The 21,860-nt window shown below is 43.1% G+C and overlaps 1 protein-coding gene across 1 annotated transcript; it reads right to left on the bottom strand.

The window, feature by feature from the left end:
- Positions 1 to 209: 209 nt before the first annotated feature.
- Positions 210 to 17,261, bottom strand: LOC125298262 (beta-1,4-galactosyltransferase 1-like). Its single transcript, XM_048248965.1, has 4 exons — positions 16,819 to 17,261; positions 15,344 to 15,579; positions 965 to 1,152; positions 210 to 276 (listed from the first exon to the last, which is right to left on the bottom strand). Exons 1-4 carry the CDS (start codon positions 17,093 to 17,095, stop codon positions 210 to 212), a joined length of 768 nt encoding a protein of 255 aa, XP_048104922.1. The 5' UTR covers positions 17,096 to 17,261.
- Between the last annotated feature and the right edge of the window lie 4,599 nt (positions 17,262 to 21,860).

The following is a 21,860-nucleotide window of genomic DNA, read 5'->3' on the forward strand; positions in this document are numbered from 1 at the left end:
TAGGGTAGCCGTTTTATAATGTTTGTATTGTGTGGCTGTGTGTGTGTGTGTGTGTGTGTGTGTGTGTGTGTGTTGTGTTCTACGTGTTCAGCTCTGTCTTGTCCACCTTTGGGAGACGCCATCATCTTTCCTCCCCAACCCCAGTAGTTGTTGGGGTAGCCGTTGATCTTCATGCCTGTGGAACTGCTGCAGGCTCAGCCTGCCACCACCTACCCACCTACACACACACACACACACAGTCCGTCCACACCACCAAAGATCTGCATGTATGGCAGCCTTGAATAATGGCAGAAAAATTCAGCAGCAAAGTTTTATAATGTTTGACATTTTTTGATAACATTACTCTTGTGAAATGTTAAATATTTGAAAGTTTATTCTAATGAAAGGTAGCAGCAAGTCGGATGGCAGCTAGTAGCTGTGTGCGCGTGGAACGTTAGTAAACCTCACTCCCCAATGCATCAAGAGTGCTGCTGGCATGAGAGCTAGCAGCCTGGGCTTTCAGCTCAATTGTCAGCACGCTCGACTCCTGATCCGAGGTGCTGCTGTTTCGCGGGTTCTAGTCCTGGCGTGAGGTTAAGGGGGGTGAGTGTAACGGCTGCCAGCTAGTATCTGTGTGCATGTGGAACGTTAGTAAAACCTCCAGGCGTGTGCAGGGCTGAATCACACAGGTTCAACACAACGCAGGTTACTCAAGCATCAGAAGAAAAATAAAACAGCTGCTGAGGGTAGTTTCATGATCAGGCTAAGCGCTTGACATTTTCTGCATATCTGTGTATCTCAAAATATGTGATTATGTTAGATAACTATGTTGTTAGGAACACCTTGGCAATTGGAAAAATAAGAAATATTATAATGACATAAGTATCAGAAATATAGTTGACCCGGTTGAACTCCCTGGCATTCCTTGATGGACCCAAACAAACAATAAATGGCACGTACAGCACGTCAAACTGATTCTGCCTACCGAAACCCAAACTTGTCGATAGCCACAGAAAGGTGCCTTGGTTGACTGTAGCACTTGTAGACGTTTCGGTCGTCCATGGGGACGATGTCCACGTCACTGAAGACGAAGCACCCGTAGTCATACTGCTTCCGGGCTTCTGCATAGCCCACGTTCATCAGCTTGCCCCGGTTGAATGTCGTTTCTCCATACTGCAATTAATTAATTAAATTAAGTCAAAATTATCTTTTGAGAGAGTTGCTAGGCAAGTCTCCTGATTACCATTTATAAACACAGCATGTAAAATCAAATAATGGGTCATATTCTGCTTTCCGTTTGTATTGTCAAAACAAAGAACGGATAACAGGTTGTTTCTCAAGATGTTTGTCGATTTTGGTTTTCCCATTTCAAAATGGAAATTAAAAGTACATAGACTGTATGAACGGCTCACATTGACATTACAAATTGCAACACCTGAGATTGCATTGCACATACATGACGTTACATGAAAGTCCAGTGCATTGAAATGTGACAAGTGGTCCTGATTTCTGACCAAGCATCCATGTGTTGTACCATCATGTTTTCAATTAACATGCTGAATATGTTGCTGTTGCTGAAGCATAGTATGTCAATAAATATTAAGACACTAAGGCAGCCCTAAGTTTTCTTTGATTGGAACAATAGTAATGGGTGGTAATCCTCTATCTGATGGTCAAATTCCTCAATTGCCTCTCCCACTTTTCCCCATGAGGGGTATACAAAGCAAGTTTACTGGCTTACCCAGGTAACATCAGGAGTAACCACTATTCCATCTGAGTTTGTTAATAACCTTGAGCAGAGGGAAACTCTGGGTTTCCTGTTCAAGTATAAGTATTTTTCTCTACCTCTCTTTATTCTCCATGCACTCCTTTTTCTACCTCTCATTATTCTCCATGCACTCCTTTCTCTACCTTTCACTTTCTTTCTTTTTATGGTTCAGTTTTGGGGCATTTTGAGAAGCAGTCTCTCTCACATGTTCGCAGTGGAACATTTTCGGAAACAGTTTATCTTTCACACTCTCTCCACCCACCCTCCCTCTCTATCTCTCTCACCCTCCATCTCTCACACACACACATGCATTTCCTGTTGTTAACACGGATCAAACACATCCAACAAACAGGTTTGTATAAGTAAGTATAAGTATATACTTTTTTGATCCCGTGAGGGAAATTTGGTCTCTGCATTTATCCCAATCCGTAAATAAGTGAAACACACTCGGCACACAGTGAACACACAGTGAGGTGAAGCACACACTAATCCCGGTGCAGTGAGCTGCCTGCAACAACAGCGGTGCTCGGGGAGCAGTGAGGGGTTAGGTGCCTTGCTCAAAGGCATTTCAGCCGTGCCTACTGGTCGGGGTTTGAACCGGCAACCCTCCGGTTACAAGTCTGAGGCGCTAACCAGTAGGCCACGGCTGAACAAAGTAAGACACTGAACTCAAACTTTTAATCAGTTACTACAGTTACTGACTCAGTGAACATAGCCGGTACCTAGCACATTTTATTGAACAAACCCAGCGTTTCTCCCTATATCCTCCCTCCTACTGACTGTTATTGGACATGGGTTGCCATTTTCTCCTCTATCAGTCCGACACAAGCCAAATTAATTTGCATTTAATTACCAGTTGCCATGGCGACTCGTCATTTCTGAGCTCCATTGATGAAGGCTTTTCATAGTCATCGGGCAGAGTAAACAAGCTCAAAGATGGATTGAACTAATCCATAGATATCAGCTGTTTTGGAAGTCAAACGTCAAAGAGATCAGGGTTAGACAGAGATTTTGTTAAACCTCCTTTCTGGAATACCCCCCTGATGGCCAGACACAGCAGTCAAATCCCAAGCAAGTTTCCATTACGGAAGGAGCTGTGCGTCACTGACCGCAGTATACAATTTCACTCTCCCAAAAAGAAAGAGCAGAGACTTCTCCCATACAAATGACTGACTGAATATAATCACTGTAGCACTCGGCTCAGAAAATATTGTTTAATTATCTAAATTAGTCTTATAGAGTGTCTGGACCAGTTCTATCAGAAGATTTCAATGTTAGACTGCTGGAGGTAGAAGGTTGCAATGCAATGACTCAGAACACGTGAATGGTGTACTAGTACATTTCTGTATTGTATTTAAATATAAAACGTGAGTTTTATTAAATAAGATATAAATAGTAATATACAAATATCATCAATTCATAAATCTTACCGTAGTAAAACAGGTCTATCCTAAGTTGGGTGCACCCTCTAAGCTACTGTAAGTTGTTAGGTTGACTAGTCCTAATCAAAATTTTAAGATGACAAAATTGTCCCCACCAATGTTTCAGCGAACTCATTTGTGCTGCTGATCATTCGGACAGCCAGCACGACAGTCGTCATTTGATGGGCTGAAAAACCGAGGGGGGGTTATCTGACATGCACGCTACACGCACGGAGAGTGTCAAAGCACAGGCTACTGTGAATGTATGTGTGTGTGTGAATATCTGTTTATGCACATGTGTGCATATGGAATTGGTTAACATGACCCCTGGAGGCAAGCATATGCAAAAAATTGGTCATCCTAGGCCCTACGGTTCTCAAGATATTCACAGAAAACTCTGTTGGTGTACGGTCACGGCCCCCCATTAACGAAAGTCCACGAAACTTGGCATGCATTCAGAGAGTGTCATAATGATCCTACACTTTCAATTTTGTGCAGTTTTGACCATGTCAGCCAGAGATATTGGGATTACAACACCTAATATTTTGCTTTTTAATTTTTAACTAGGTGGCGCTATACATGAATTGAGTGGTAATGGGATGGGTTGACATGGCCCCTTAAGACCAACATACACAAAAAAGGTGGTCCTTCTAGGCCCTACGGTTCTCGAGATATTCACAGAAAACTGTGTCCGGCCACTAACAGGCCAGTTGGTGTTTCATTTATTATATGGCCCCCCATGAACGGAATTCCACGAAACTTGGCGTGCATTCAGAGGGTTTCATAGCGATCCTACACTTCCAATTTTGTGCAGTTTTGACCATGTTAGGTCACAGATACCTGCGATTACAACACCTCATTTTTGCTTTTTCGTTTTTAACTAGGTGGCGCTATACATGAAATGAGTGGTTATGGAATGGGTTGACATAGCCCCTTAAGACCAACATACAAAAAAAGGTGGTCTTCCTAAACCCTACGGTTCTCGAGATATTCACAGAAAACTGTGTCTGCCCTACCCTCCTTTCAGGGGGTCCAGTCCAGCGGGGGGGCTACAGATCAAAAAGAAAAACAATAGTTCCATGCTATCCATGTGGGGCTACATGCTCACCAAGTTTCGTGCACCCAGGTCTTTTTAGTGTCCCGGGAATCTTTGACGGAAAATTGGCCATGCGAAAAAGAAAAAAAAAAAAAAAAGAAAAAAATCTGACTAAACCTATATGATTGCCGCTTCGCTGCGGTCATAATAACTAGCCATACAAACTGGCAACTGATGACCAGGCTTTCAAATGTGGATTTTACTGTGTAAAATAGCATTAGCTGTTAGGATATTACCCAGGATATTGTCACAGCTAAACCTAGCTTCTGTAGATGGATAGATAGATATACTGTAGATAGATAGATAGATAGATAGATAGATAGATAGATAGATAGATACTTTATTGATCCCTAAGGGAAATTCAAGGTCACAGTAGCATACAGACAACATACAGTAAGCAATAAGGACTGCAGAAGATAAAGAATATACTAAAATACAAATTATACTAAATAAAAACGTAATCTAAATCAATTCTAAAAAACAGTTTCCACATAGTGGGTGATTAATCAATCAGGTGCGCTTGCAATGACTGAAGCAAGGACTGAGCCTGAGGTCCTCTGTGCATAAGGTAAGGTAAGGTGCTCTTTGTGAATGAGTGTCATGGTGATGGTGCAAATGAGTAAGTCAAACAGTGCAACAGTGCAAGAATAAAGTCTATATATCTATGTATAAATAACTATATTAAGAAGGTATAAGTGTGGTCACAGTTCGGCTGTGGCATGGAGGGAGGGGTTGTGCATATGTGCTAATATAGCACGCAAACAGTGAGGCAGAAGACAGTGGTAAAAAGTGGCTAGTGGACAGACAGTTCAAGACATGGAGGTGGTGAAGAGGCAAACAGACTATGCAGAGAAGTCTATTTCTCCTCTTCCCTTAAGTGAAGCATTGAACAGTTCAATGGCCCTGGGGACGAATGACTTCCTCAGTCTGTCTGTTGTGCAAGGTAGTGGCAGAAGTCTCCAGCTGATCAGGCTCTTCTGCTTAACAATAGTGTTGTGGAGTGGATGACACTCATTGTCCAAGATGTTGATCAGTTTGTTCAGGGTCCTTTTGTCAGATATTGAAGTGATGCACTTCAGTTCAGCTCCCACTACAGAGCCAGCTTTCCTTACCAGCCTGTCAAGTCGCCCCGCATCCTTCTTCTTTGTGCTTCCTCCCCAGCATACCACTGCATAGAAGAGGACGCTGGCAACAGACTGGTAGAACATCCTGAGGAGCTTGCACTGGTGGACACATTGAAGGACCGCAGCCTCCTCAGGAAGTACAGCCTGCTCTGCCCTTTCTTGTAGAGTGTGTCAGTGTTGGCTGACCAGTCCAGTTTATTGTCCAGGTGGAGACCCAGGTACTTGTAGGTGCTTACCACCTCGACATTGACCCCATCAATGGAGACTGGTAGCAGAGTGGGCCTTTAGACCTGCGGAAATCCACCACCATCTCCTTGGTCTTTGAAGTGTTGAGTTGGAGATGATTGAGTTTGCACCATTGCACAAAGTCCTCCACCAGGTTCCTATACTGTGCATCCTCCTGCCCGTTCCTGATACACCCCACAATTGCAGTATTGTCAGAAAACTTCTGCATGTGGCATGACTCAGTGTTGTAGCAGAAGAAAGATGTGTACAAGGTGAACAGGACTGGAGAGAGCACAGTTCCCTGTGGCGCTCCGGTGCTGCTGATCACAGTGTCAGAGAGACAGTTCTTCAGTCTGACGAACTGTGGTCGCTCCGTCAGGTAATCTGTGATCCAGGTTACCAGGTGAACGTCCACACCCATCTGCAAGAGCTTGTCTCCCAGTCTGAGGGGTTGGATTGTGTTAAAAGCACTTGAGAAATCAAAGAACATGATTCTCACAGCACTTTTTCCCTTGTCCAGGTGAGAATGTGTCCTGTGTAGAAGATAAGTGATGACATCGTCCACGCCCACTTTCTCCTGGTATGCAAACTGTAACGGGTCTAGTGCATGGCGTACCTGGGGTCTGAGCATACCTAAGACGAGTCGCTCCATTGTCTTCATCACATGTGATGTTAGAGCGACAGGTCTGTAGTCATTAAGCTCACTAGGATGTGGCTTTTTAGGAACAGGGGTGAGACATGATGGCTCCCCCAGCTTAGCAGCACAGGCCTTGAGTAGTCTTGGACACAGTCTGTCAGGCCCCGCTGCCTTACTCGTGTACAGTTTCTTTAGTTTAGCGCTCACTTGTTTTCCTGTGATGATGGGGGGTGTAGGGGAGGGGTGCATCTGGGATCTGTGTGTCTGATGGCTGTTGACTGAGGTCGTTGTCGCCTCATTGTTCGTTGTTGTGGGGGAGGGGTGCAATATCCTGTGATGGTGGAGGTGAGTGTTGCACTGGTGTTGAGGGGGTGTGGTGGTGGGGGCTTGGGGATGACCACCTCCTTGATGTCCCTGTCAAGGCTGCCAGAGTCGTGGACGCCTCAGCAGGCACAGGCAAGGAGGAGTCAGGCGGGGGCAGGGTGTGAGGTGGTGATGGTTTAGGTCGTTGGGCATAAGGTGGTGATGGTTTAGGTCGAATTTTCATGCCAACCCATGACTCCTTCATGTTGTTTTCCTGCCACTTCTGTTCCGCCTTCCTTCTGTAGTCCTCCTTAGCCTCCTTCAGCTTGACTTTGAGTTCCCCTTGCACGCGCCTCAGCTCTGTCATGTCCCCCTCTCTGTACGCCATCTTTTTCCTATTAAGAAAGGTCTTGACACTGCTGGTTATCCAAGGCTTGTTATTGGGAAAGCAGCGTACAGTTCTGGTGGGAACAACAATGTCCATACAGAAATTCAGGTAGTCAGTTGTGCACTGTGTGACCTCCTCTAAGTCCTCTCCATTCTGTAACACACTCCAGTCAGTACACTAAAAGCAGTCTCTCAGAGCCTCATCAGCTCCAGGTGTCCACTTTCTGAAGGTGCGTGTGGCAGCTGGTAGCCTCTGTACTTTGGGCTTGTACATTGGCTGGAGATGAATGAGGTTGTGGTCTGACTTTCCCAGAGGGGGAAGGGGGTTTGCACTGTATACATCCCTCAAGTTTGCATACATGAGGTCTATTGTCCTGTTTTTCCTTGTAGGGCAGTCAACAAACTGGTAGAAATTTGTGAGTGTGGAATCCAGCGTTATGTGATTGAAGTCGCCAGAGATCACAAAAAAGGCATCACAGTGTTGGGTTTGAAGCCTTGCGATTGTGGAGTGGATGACGTCACATGCTGTATCCGGGAGAGCTTGAGGTGGAACGTAAACACAGACAGCAATTGCGTCCGAGAACTCCCTCGGCATTTAGTACGGACGGAGACTAACCGCTAATAACTCCACATCCTTGCAGCATACAGTTTTCCTTCACTGTAACATGTCCGGGGTTGCACCATCTATTGTTTATGTACAGCACCAGTCCACCACCCTTCATTTTGCCAGAAAGTTTCTCTGTCCAAACGAGCTACACTGAAGCTGGGCAGCTCAACGTTAGAAGTGGGGATATGGCTAGTTAGCCACATCTCCGTAAAGCATAGCAAACTACATTCCCTGTATAATCTCTGGTTTCTTACCAGGGCAGCCAGTTCGTCAGTCTTGTTAGCCAGTGAGTTCACGTTTCCCATCACAATCAATGGAACTGAGGGCTTGTATCTCCATTTCTTCTCCCGGCGCCTCATCTTCACTTTTACTCCCGCTCTGCAACCCTGAAAGCACCACAGTTCCTCTGGGATGTTGTCGCGAACACAGCCAGCATTCCGTCGTAGTGCGATCAGCTGATTCCTTGTGTACACAAGTTTGCTGCCGCTGGAGCGTTGCAATATGTCCGTATCCATAGGATAGAATAAAGAAACACTCCTCAAAGTGTGTATAAATCCAAAAAGTTGCGAAGTAAAAAGTAAGCAAAAAACATAGAAAAAAACACAGACACAGAGCTACTTGACGTGCTGCCACTCTCGTCGGCGCCGGAACCGGATGTTCCGGTAATCTTTCAACCAAAGTTATGTTGAATAATGGTGTGCCGCACGGACAGTTGTATAGCACAGAATAGAAGTCACCATCACTGACTGTTAATTAGGCTTCCAATCTTGCAGTCGCAATAAACAATGGATCCGAGACATTTTCCTGTTCCTATATTCTGTTTATGTAGGCTAATGTATTTATGAATGTAACCTGCACAATGCAAAGAAATAAAAGATAAACTATGGTGCATTTCCATACTCATAGAAATAAACATTGCGAGACACCAGATATCTCTTCTATGATCTCATCCCAGAAAGATGTTCTTTGATTTGTTAGTTTTTTGAACATTTATTTATAGGGATTGTCATCTACTTCCTGAATTTTTGGTCAACGATACCCGGGACACCGAACCACCGGGGCATATGAAATTTGGTGGGTATGTAGCCCCACTAGACTTCCGCGCTGGGCCCCCCGGAACCCAAAAAATCCTAAATAACTACCTGAACCGTGGCACAGAGGATGAAGACATTTTTTATGGTATGTTGGTCTCAAGGGCCCACATCAACCTAGCCCATAATCACTCATTTGGATTTGCACTCCCCCGGTAAAAAATTAAAATGCAACATCATTCTGCTTTAATCGCCCCTCTCTTCAGTTAAGATGTTCAGAACTGCACCAAATTTTATGTGTTTGATTAACCTGACATTCTCTGGGGGTTTGCCAAGTTTCATAGAATTTCATCCATGGGGGGTCTAAAAAAATTAAGTTATGTGTATATTTAGTGACTGTACACTCATTGGCCTGTAGATGGTGGTGCACACATGTACATACACACACACACACAGGCACGCACATACCATCAGTATCTGCAATTAGAACGGCCGACACATAATTACAAATTAAAGGAAAACAAAATATTCATCATAATAATTTGGCTGCATTTCCAGTATTGGCGTCACATAGTCGTTTGTCCACCAGATGGCGCATCGTTGCAGTGAGACGTAATTTTGTTGGAAGTTAATCTAAAGTGGGTTGGAAAGACACTACGCCTCCTACAAGGACAAGACTGTAGTTTACCGCAGAGAACGTCTAATAAGGGTAGGATGATTTCTGCATGACATGTAATTCCCATTTCTTCTTGAAGCTTGATTTTTACTGCAGGTAGGCTATGTTAATCTTAAGTTATATCAATAGCCTTGAGTAGGTAAAACTAAAAATAAATCACGCTGAAAGGCATATATGATTCTAACTGTCTCACTAAATTGCATTATGCACACTCAATTCTCACTGGTATCTGCTAGACAACAAGTACCAAAACATGATTAGTTCATAGATTTCACATGTAAAATTCATTTTATACAACCCCACCCCCATCTTGCCTGTTCATAATTATGAGAAATTCTTGAATTGTGTGCAAGTGTGCGTGTACATGTTTATGTTTATGTGTGTGCGTGCTTGTGTGTGTGCCTGCGTATGTGCCTGTGTGTGTGCATGTGCATGCATGCGTACATATGTCTACGGTGTGAGTATGTGTCATACGTATGATAACTGTGAATGTATTTGTGTGCGTGTGTATCTGTTTATGCACATGTGTGCACATGGAATGGGTTAACATGACCCCTAGAGGCAAACGTCCGCAAAAAAAATTGGTCATCCTAGGCCCCACGGTTCTCAAGATATTCACAGAAAACTCTGTTGGTGTACGGTCACTAAATGTACACATAAATAATTTTATTGTAAGGCCCCCCATGAACGGAAAGTTCACGGAACTTGGCATGCCTCATCTGTAAGCTCCATGGTAGGAAAACCGCTGAGCAAAAAATGGCAGACCTGCCAGAAGAGAGAGTGGTATCTGATCTTCCCGCCATTTACTAACGTTGGCGACAAAATTGAAATTGATGCAAGTCACCGGGCCAGTTGGCGTGAAAAAGAGGGCACTAGCATCGTGAAAGGTATGGATGTAGTATTTACTTCCCCATGACAAGCAGGGCCTGGTGGCACCTGGAAGTGGCCTATTCTCTGGACACAGACTCATGCAATCTGCTGCTTTAACTTGCACCCACTATGGTTCATCTGTCAAAAGAAGGACAAGTCTCGCGACTAGTTTTTTTATTGACTGTCTATGAGATCCGACAATGGCACCAACTTTGTGGGTGCAGTAAAAAGGACCTCGTGAGAAGCCTTAGCCTCTTTGAATCACTTTGACGACCGCTTTGAAAAGGTATGGAGTAGTATTTATTGAAAGCAGGGCCTTGTCCATTCTCTGGACAAGGGAATCAAGTGGAGTTCATCTGTCAAAGAGGACAAGTCTGCCTCCAGCACCAACTTTTGTGGGGTCACTTTGAATCCGCGACCCGGTGGAGCCTTTGGGAGGGAATCAAGTGGAGCTTTAACCCTCCATGATATGGATGATCAGGAAGATTTTGTGCTCTGTCAGCAAACCTTGGATGACGAAGGGTTCCATACAGTGCTCTGTGAGGCTGAAGCTATGCTCAACGATCGCCCCATCACAAGGCTGTCGGAGGACCCCAACGACCTTGAGGCGTTGACGCCAAACCATCTGCTACTCCTCAAAGGAAAACCAGTTCTCCCACCAGGACTGTTCGACAAAGGGGATGTTTACGCAAGGAGAAGGTGGAAACAAACACAGTACATCTCAGATCTCTTTTGGAAGAGGTGGATCCGCGAATACTTACCGCTTTTACAGGAGCGTCAAAAATGGAACCAGGAGAAGAGGAGTTTTGTTCCTGGAGACCTGGTCATGGTTGCGGACTCCACAGCACCACGTGGGTTATGGATGCTAGGAAGAGTCCTGGAAACCTTCCCTGATAAGAGAGGTCTGGTACGTGTGGTTCATTTGAAGACCAAGACAAACATCATTGAACGACCCATAACCAAAATATGCTTGCTTAATGAAGCTAAAGAGTAATTGGTTCTATTGGTAACTTTTTTTTTTTTATGGCTTTTTGAATTTGGGGTAATTGCTCTGGCAGACGCAATTAGGGGCTGGAGTGTATGAGCCATATTCATTTTGTATTATTTAATTTCATTTTGCTCGGTGCCACTAGGGGGCTGTATGTGCTTTGTGGCTCAGCCGACCTCGGGTCAGCCCAGGTAGGCCATTTAACCTACAGGAAACCCAGACACAGGTGTTGCTAATTTGGGAAGCAAACAGTTTTTGACTGTGCCTTTGTGCCTAGCCTTTGTGGTGAGCAATTTGGTTTGTTATTTTGGTTACATGTATTATGAGTTAAAGTTATTGCCACTGTATGATATATGGATGTAAAATAAATCTGCGAGATAATTGTAACAATTAATTAACTCTCTGTTTGCTATGTTCGAGCGCACTGGGCACACGTCTAAACTTAATCCGCTGTATTAGCAACCATTACTAGACTTCATTTAGGACTTAGTCAGTACAGCACCTTTAAACACCACAAATGTGATGATATTAAAGTGTAACCTAATAATTTAAATATCAATACGATGATGTATTCAAATTACTAAATATGTTTAGATATTAGTAATTATGCAGATCACAAAGTACTATAACTAGATGTACCACATAGCGGTACAAAATATGACCGCCGCTTAGTCCTGTACATCCGTTCCGCAAAAATAAATCACACTTCAATTTGTCTCCATCTTTTACTCCATCCCCCACTCTTGAAACTTTTGTGTATGCTTGTTTGGCATGCCTGAGTGTGTGTGTGCGGCTGCACAGAAAGTAGCCTACTGGTGCTGAAAAGGTGAATAGATTGTAGAATAGCCAAAGATGTAGTAGCATTGTTTAGAGATTGTAAAGGTTTTATAACAATCACAAGTAGGGCAGTTCTTCAAAGTTCATCCATTGCAACTGGATTGATGAAAGGTCACATACACCTGTAGGCTACATTGTATTTGGGAAAAGCAAAAGGTATCAGCATAATGTTATTTATTTATTTATTTATAAACAAAAACATCTGTCAGTTCCATGCCGTTTTCAACAGCTATCAAAAACAAAAGGTCATTTTTGGATGGATGGATTTTTTGTGAATGTTTCTTCTTCTACATAAGATTTAAGTCATCTTTAGTTCATGTGATACTTTATTGTCAATGCACAAATTAAGTAACAGTAGTCTGAAACGTTATTGTTAATGCACAAATTAAGTAACAGTAGTCTGAAACGAAATGCTGTTTTACATCTAACCAGAGGTGCAAATAACTGACATGTCCAAATGGGCCTTGATGAAATCAATGGCTAGACTGTTCATACACATTTTAGCGGGCCAAAGTTGAAGAGCTGTTGTCCGTTATTGTTAGGTGCAAATATAGGCTGATTAATGTTCCCTTGCATTGTGTAACTGAGGTCCATGGCTAGTCTGGCTTTCACCAGACCAAGCTCAATCTTTTATGAAATCAAAAAATAAATAGTGGGCAGATCAGGCTGGGTTCACCCATAGGCACCCGATATTGTTTAATTTTCCGATTGAGATATCCACGCTCTTGGCTATTCTGAATGCAAAAATGCATCAGGGAGTTATGACAAAACTGTAACTAACAAACTAGAAAAGTTTCACCATTTTGATTATTTGTATACCTTAATAGGGCAACGTATCTCAGGAGATACAACTCATAAAATCCAAAATATCCAACATTTTTCAAAAATGAGTGTGGAAATGTTTTCCTTAGGTACAAATGAGACAGAATGTAACATACAATTATTCTCTATTTTTTCACTCTTGCCTGTTTAAGGATTAAAAAATTTTAAAAAATATTTTCCTGTGTCATAGCTGGTTGGAGATGTCCTGACAGAGATGGGCCTCAGGCAGACAAACCTGTTTAGTTCAGATGATTTAGAGAGGGGGGGTCAGTGTGTGTGTGTGTTTAGGGTTCAGTGATGTGTCATTTGTGTGTGTGTGTGTGAGGGAGAGCCAGGTGTGTCAGTGTGTGTGGAGAGAGAGAGAGAGAGAGAGAGGGGTGAGAGAAAGAGAGAGTGTATGTGTCAGTGTGTGTGTGTGTGTGAGAGAGAGAGAGAGAGAAAAAGATAAAGTGTGTGTGTATGTGTCTTTGAGGAGGTGTTAAACAGGACAGTAGTAGAGAGTGAGAAATCTGTTTAGATATTACAGAGAGTGGAGGGGCTAGTTAGGGAGGGTGACGACATCCTAACAGAGGCAAACCTGTTTAGCAAGTTGTCTTACCAAAGATCAAACCTGACTGTAGCCCCTTAACCTTGTTGCTAAGCGACACCTTGGTCCCAGCGCTTATAGAAGATATGGTACAGTGATATGGTAGTGCTTAAGTTGAAAATCAAGACATACCTGAGCACTGAGAGGGTGCTGCTCCGGTGTGTGTGTGTGTGTATCAGGGAAGTACCTGAGCACTGAGAGGGTGCTGCTCCAGTGTGTGTGTGTGTATGTGTTTGAATTACCAGTTGTCGGGTTTTCCAAACCCAGTATTTGGGTTGCATTGAGAGAAAATGGGCAACAGCCATGCAATGAAATAAAACAGTTCAACATAATTATTTATTTGACAGTTTACTTTATTTTTGAACGGATAGCCTACTCTAAAAGCAGCATCAGTATGTGATAAGTTACTTCCATGAAGACAGCTAGATTCCGCCGGTCCATTTGGGGGTCAGCCCTGCCAATCGAAGAAAGAAAAAGAGTGAATTAATCACTGCTATTTACAGAACTTTATATCAAGACTTTCAGGAACCATTATCAGTGAATGATGTTGACAAACATTAAAAATCCCCCAGGAGACAAAATATTAGCGCGACACACTCGGAAACAACCACCTCATGGAGTCGTTTAACAGCAGACTGACAAACATAGGTCCAGTAATGTTAACGTTAGTGGCAGTGATACTGTTAGCTAACGTTAACCTATAGCCAGCTCATGTTAACACATTCAGTTAGTTAAATCCAAGTTGTGTGTAACGTTAATGTTACCACCAAATACCACCCAGTAAGTTACATGGCTATAATATGAAGCTACCCTGAATGAATTAATACGTTGCTTGGCATGATGATTACCGTACGTGTAAAGAGACTACTTTGACTGTATACATTAGCGGACACTGCTGCACTACCACAAATTATATTTAATTAACGTTAGCATACCAACCGTATGCTAACGTTAACCTAGCCAGCTGTTGGTATGCCAATTTTAGTTTGTTGTAAAAGTTTGTTTTGTTTCTATTCAGCAGTTCAAACACAGAACTATGTTTTTAAGAGTCTGTCTTTGTGTAGATTTAACATTAACATGAGCAGTAATTGTAATGTTAGCTGGCTTGAATGACTCATTTCTTAACGCGCTTGAGGCAGAACAAAATTGGCAGGCAGAATATCCATTCACATCACGAAGGGTGTCTCTGGGTGGACTTTTAAAATCCGTTTGAAAAAAAAAAAGTTAAAAGCAGATACATACCTTCAGAAATCACCTGATTTCCACTGCATGTTGACAGCTGCTGGACTGCATGGACGGTTGAAAGAATAACGATTTCCTCCCAACTCTCAAATACAATAACTATGCAGCTGTGTTAAAGTTACCCTGGTGCTGGGTAGTGTGCTCACGTCAGGTGGGGGAGAGGAAGGGCGCTGTCCTAAACTATCAACCCAACAAGCTGGGTTACAGAAAATAACCCAAAATGAGTAAAACAACCCCACACAATGACCCAACAGTTTCAACCCAGCGTTTGGGTTGAGAAAATAACCCAGCATTTTTTAGAGTGTATGGCATCCGTCTGAGGAACCATTTATTTTTTCAGAGTGACACAAAGCTAGATAAACGTTAGATAAAACAGTGTTTCTCAAACTTTTTCAGACCAAGGACCACTTAACCAATAAAAAAACTCACGGACCACCTAGCTAAAATAAAAACCAGTAGACCTACTTCAGCAGTATCAGCGCATCAGTACACAATAGGCCTACTCGCTGAACCACCTTGTTTATTGTCTTTGAACCTTGCTTATTGTGTCAGGATTCATATGATTTAAACTGGCGTAGCTTACATAGGCAGTGTTGCAGAACTGTTTGGATTTACATACAAGTTGGTTCAATATGGCAAACAACTCATCTATATTATATTTTACTACATCTGCTCGCGGACCACTTAGGATAGCTTGCGGACCACACTTTGAGAAACACTGAGATAAAACACCTAGCTCATTACCTGATTGATGACATAGATGCCATAGTCCAGCTGCTGTTTCTGCAGGATGGGATGGAGGTAGTGGAGCCAGTACTTGAGGTGGAACTCACGGTGTCTGAAGGGGATGATGACTGCTACCTTCTGCCGGGCAATGCAGTCTCTGGGCCACCAGCGACCCCCTTCCACGACCTCAGAGTTGTCTTTCTGCATTATCTCTAATTGTATTGGGTGTGTGAAATTTATGTTCATTGGACCCACTAGCAAAGAGATGGAGAGAGAGAGTGTGTGTGTAAAGGAGGGAGAAAGAGAGTGAATGAGAGTGTGTGTGTGTGTGTTTAAAAGGAGGGATAAAGAGAGATAAAGACAGAGAGAGAGTGTGTGTGTAAAGGAGGGAGAAAGAGAGTGAATGAGAGTGTGTTTAAAAGGAGGGAGAAAGAGATAAAGACAGAGAGAGAGTGTGTGTGCGTGTGTGTAAAGGAGGGATAAAGAGAGATAAAGACAGAGAGAGAGTGTGTGTGCGTGTGTGTAAAGGAGGGAGAAAGAGAGAGTAAATGACGGAGGAAGAGAGAGGGAGAGAGTGTGTAAAGGAGGAAGAGAGAGGGAGAGAGAAAAACATTTATTAAAACAAAGCTGCTACACCAATACTCTTTAGTTTCTTTTATTACAAATAAGTTTGACAAACATTAATCAAATATGCCACCAGTTTTTTCATTTTTTTACCAAACGAGTTCATTTTCTTAGCTCACAAAGGCTGCTCTGCTGGTAATTGTTTTTTGTTGCCCGAAGGTTCCTTTGTTTGGCAAGGCAAGGCTGCTTCATTTGTAGTGCATTTCCTAAGGCAACTCAATGTGCTTTACGTCATCAGAGAACATCATATAAAAATAATAACAAAATCATCAGAGAACATAATATAAAAATAAGTAAAAGCATAAGTTTGAAATTAACCGGAGCCATCTTCATGAAAATGGCGTTTAATGGGTACCATGAAATACCATGCTCGTTTCCGGCACCAGCTAGAATTAGCCAATTAGATTCCACGTTACAGATGGAGACAAGGTAAGGTACAACACAGTATGTCGTTGATGAAGATTGGACATTCCCTCAGAGGAAAAGAAGTTGTTTGAGAAAGCGCTTCACCTACTCTTGTTATAGGCACAAATTTATTTTATTGGTTGGGATAACATTTTGGGAATGGTGGTAGAAGTTTGCCCTGTGTCTAGGCTGTCCTAGGCTGTAATGTGATAATAAACAATGTGAATCAATATTGAGTAAGGATTCACTTTAGGCTCCACAAATAATGATCCTTAAATGCTATTTGGACAGGCTGTAGGCTATTAAGTGCGCAATGTGTAGGCTATCCAACGAAAATCACTATAATTAAGTAGACATGGGATGTAAAAAACTTGTGGATAGCTGTGATTTTTGCTGCACCCAGTATGAATTTGCAGCTTGTTAAACCTATAGGCTACATTTCAAGTTGCTTTCTAAAGACTTACCCAAATGTGGAGGATATTTCGGACAAATCGACAACCCTGAGATTTGGCCCTCTGCCGCCCCCGACACGTTGTCCATTTCCGTCGCTGAGTTTGCGTCATACATACTCCAGTCTGACGGCAGGCTGGTGACTTTGAGCGAAGCTGTGTTGAAAAATGGCAGAAACGACTTGATTTCCATGTGGCACAGGACGTGGAGCAAGACCACGACCAGATGGACGACCCCCAGGACCACGACCAGGAGCCAGGGCCGTCTGAAGCTATTTGCCAAAAGATACATGCCTGCTCACGTCCAATTGGAGTAGTGAAGTCGGGGAGTAGTAAACAAATAAACAAATTAAATAAATAAACATGAGCCGTTCTCTCTTGGACACAGCATGTCCCGGTCACTCAACTTTCTTGGCTTTTGCACTTGTGAGAAACAGGCCAGAGAGAGAGAGAGATCATATTTTGTAGGAGTCACCTGTCTGTGTTTTTAAACCAACTGAACAGGTCTTGGGATGAGTAAAGGGTGGGGCCAGCCTCAAGCATGTCACTCACACACACACAAACTCAGAGGCACACTGTAAAAAATGGCTGTGAAATCATCCTGGAAGTCATCTGTGCCCGCCCTGGACAAGCTTGGCTGGCTGCACCAACCCCTGTTTTGATTCTTTGTTTTCTTACATTTTAGCTATCCCCTTCACATTTTAGTCCTTCTCTTTTAATTAAAACTATTTTATTTGCCCTTCCCTTTTTATACAAGTCATTTTACCCACACCTTTTCTTTGCCCCTTCTATTTCTGTTCACCTGCTCACCTATAACTACACACATTTACTTTAGTCTCATATACCCCCCATGGATTAGCCTAGCCTTACACTCACAGCCCTTTTCTTTACTTTTTCTTTTTTCTTTTTTCTTTTATTCCACCACTCACTTTAACTTCCTCCCTTCCCCACTCTTTAACCCTACACCACACACACACACACACACACACACACACACACACACACACACACACACACACACACACACACACACACACACACACACACACACACACACACACACACACAAACACACACTCTTCTTTCTTTCTCTCCTAATCCCTACCCCACATACATCTACACTTCTTATATTTTACTTCTATCTTCCTTTTTTAATCTATTTTAATTATTTCTTTGTTTTTTTACTGCATGTTTTGTCTCCATCCACCCATAACATATCATGTCTGCCACGGTTCCCCCTCCCAAACACTTAGCTAGACCCACTCCTAGACATCCCCCCCTTAGACCCCAACCCCATCCTAGACCTACCGCACTCCTACCCACCCCCCTCACACTTACAGAAATGCAATTTCCAACCCCACACATAGAGGCTTTCCCTTACAATACCCTACCCATTCCTACCTTCACATAACACGTCCTCTCCTACCTATGCCCCCACCCAACACCAGATACATTCACACACATAGACCCCCTAGGCCCACACATACACACACATATGCATCCACCTTAACCTCCACTAGACCCCCCTCTTCACACACACGCACACACCCTACTCCACCACCAGACATATACACAAACACTCTCAGACACGAACCAGATCCCCTCACACGCCAGCAAGCCAAACATTACTTTAAATTAATCCAAGTCACACATCACAAACAGATTACACATACAGCTCTGGACACACACACTTTCCCCACAGGCATGCACAGACAGGTCACCAAACTCACAGAATTTATCAAACCAGCTGCCACCACACCCCAGACACTAGAAATACTCAGAAACAACACTCCTATCCCTTCCACGCCCCACACCGCACCACACACCATCTCCAACCTCCTCTTACCCCAACCCACACCACCCACTACACACCTCTTCCACCCCACTTACCACCGTGCCCTCAGAAACAAACTGGAAGAATGGTCAATTTCAATACACAAACCACTAGTTTTCATAGGAGATTCCAATCTCAACAGGATTTCCCCCTTCACCCATCCCGATATACAAATTGACAGTTACCCTGGAGCCACCACCTACCACTTTGCCAAACTCTTACAGAAAACCACCCCCTTCCCCAAGTGAAGTCGGTGGTCTTGTCAGTGGGCCTCAACAACAAGGACCACGACCCCAAAAACACCAGCATCAGACAGTTCCTCATCCTCTACAAACATGCTTCTACAGTTTTCCCCGATGCAATCATACACATTCCCCTCATTAACTTTTCACCCCGCCTCACAACCCAACAGCAGGCCAATCTCACTCACATTAACAACTTTATAACTTCCCACTTCCCCCACATCCCCACTATCCCCCCAGACACCTTCCACACCACCCAAGATAACATACACTGGACACCCCATACAACTCATACAATCTTTACACATTGGTGGCAATATTTACATTTTCAATAACTCCACCCATAACCCTGGCCCCCCCAACTCCCACCCCCACCCCCCCTCCTGCACACTCACCCCCTCCACCCACTCCCACCCTCCCTCATGATTTAACCATGAACCTTTCCACCCTTTTCCAACCCACTTCCCCACAACGCTCTCTGTTGGAAAGGGGGCTTACATTCATTCCACACACCACTCGCATGGACCGGGAGGAACTCCAGAGGGTTTTCCTACCCCTATTCCCTTCCTTGTTGGTGTGGTTGGATCCAATCGGCCAGTGCACTCACAGTCACCCACTCCACCAAATATCATGTTCCCCTAACCCAACCCTGACCCCAACCCAGATCCTAATCCCAACCCTTTTCCTAACCCCAACCCCCTTCCTAACCCTAACCACACCCCTTTTCCTAACCCTAACCCCAATCCCAACCCTCTTCCTAACCCTAAACCCAACCCTTTTCCTAACCCTAACCCCAACCCTCTTCCTAATCCCAACCCTGACCCACCCCATCTCCTGCCCCTTATTGGCACCTATGCACACGGCATACAACACCTACACCACACACTGAAACAACATTATACTGAATTCCAACTGTTCGTACACATTTTAACGGGCCAAAGTTGAAGAGCTGTTTTCCGTTATTGTTTGTGCAAATATAGGCTGATTCATGTTCCCTTGCATTGTGTAACTGAGGTCCATGGCTTGTCTGGCTTTCACCAGACCAAGCTCAATCTTTTAAGATATCAAAAAATAAATAGCGGGCATCAGGCTGGGTTCACCCAGCCTAGTCCATAGGCACCCGATATTGTTTAATTTTCCGGGATTGAGATATCCACGCCTGGCTATTCTAAATGCAAAAATGCATCAGGGACTTATGACAAAACTGTAACTAACAAACTAGATCCTAATAGAAAGCTGTTAGCTTCCCTAAGCTACAGGTAGGTTTATAAGGTAGGCCTATTTTACAACATAAATGGTCAATAGGCTATGCTGGCTAATACACAAATAAAATCTCCAATGGCTTATGCCTTTACAGTATCAAGCGGACTTAAACTGCCATATTGTGGCGAAAAGTTGTAATAAAATTCACGCAGCTCCATGAGTCAAGGAAAGCGAATGAAGTAGCCACTTCTAAATGGGACCCACTACACAGTAGCTTAAGGTGTGTTGCTAAAGCAGCCATAATGAAATGAAGGTGTCATTGGATACTTCACACACATGTGCTTTTTAATTTCACAGACTACAACTACCAAGCTGGAATCAAAGCACATCGATTCCCCTCTCACACCCTGCACGCACTTAACAAAATAAACAGGCATCTCAGTCTCACGCATGTATAGGCAAAACTGTATCAGACCGGTGTAACGTTGGTAAATCTTCCATTGCACAGAATGATTTTTGTAGCACGTGCAACAAATGACAGTCGAAAGATACAATTACAGTGCTGCTATCAATTTGCTTGGTATAACCTCATTTATAGTTTTCTACAAATGCAATCAATCAAATTGGCCTCCATCACTCAACCAACACTAACGGTAACATTACCTAGGTCCTTATTGATATTATAAGATTAACGTACCTGCAGTAAAAACCAAGCATGTCTGATAAACATCCTCAGATTTATTTCGGCTTCAAGAAGAAATGGAAATTACATTTCATGGGAACATCATCCTATCCTTATTAGACGTTCTTGCGGTAAACTACACTCCTTGTATGAAGGCCCATTGTTTTTTCCAACCCACTTTTAACTTCCAACAAAATTACGTCTCACTGCAACGACGCGCCATCTAGTGGACAAACGACTACTTATCGCCAATACTGGAAATGCAGCCATGATGATGATGATGAATATTTATTTTGGCTTTCTTTTAATCCTACTGAATTTGTAATTATGTATTGGCCGTTCTAATACCGATAATATGTGGGTGCCTGTGTGTGTGTGTGCATGTGTATATGTGTGCACCGCCATCTACAGGCCAATGAGTGTACAGTCACTAAATGTACACATAAACTAATTTTTTTTAGACCCCCCCATGGATGAAATTCTACGAAACTTGGCATACCCCCAGAGAATGCCAGGTCAATCATACACATAAAATTTAGTGCAGTTCTGAACATCTTAACTGAAGATAGGGGCGATTAAAGCAGAATAATATTGCATTTTCATTTTTTACCGGGGGGGTGGGGGGGTGGGGGGTGCAAATCACAAATGAGTGACTATGGGCCAGATTGATGTGGGCCCTTGAGACCAACATACCATAAAAGATTCTTCATCCTCAGTGCCACGGTTCAGGTAGTTATTTAGGAAAAACTGCTTTTTTTCTAAGTTTCTACTATGACTATATGATTAAATGAAAAAACATGCATGTGATTACATGGTTAAAGGAATTATGTGTGTAATTATATATGATTAATATAAAAAACATACATGTAAGTATAACCTTCCACATCCCTACACATTTCTAGGCTTCTTGCAGAATTGTGTTGTCCATACTGCCTATAGCGTATCAATAGTAGATCATTATTAATAATATGAATTAATATAGTTATCACATCATATCCTCATCAACGTGCCATGTGGGTCACACGGCTTCACATGTTACCATATCATTCATCATCATGTACACTAACAGCTATTAGTTACTTGAATTTGTTCGACC

The sequence above is a fragment of the Alosa alosa genome, chromosome 7 (genome assembly GCF_017589495.1).
Source record: "Alosa alosa isolate M-15738 ecotype Scorff River chromosome 7, AALO_Geno_1.1, whole genome shotgun sequence".
Taxonomy (NCBI): Eukaryota; Metazoa; Chordata; class Actinopteri; order Clupeiformes; family Clupeidae; genus Alosa; species Alosa alosa.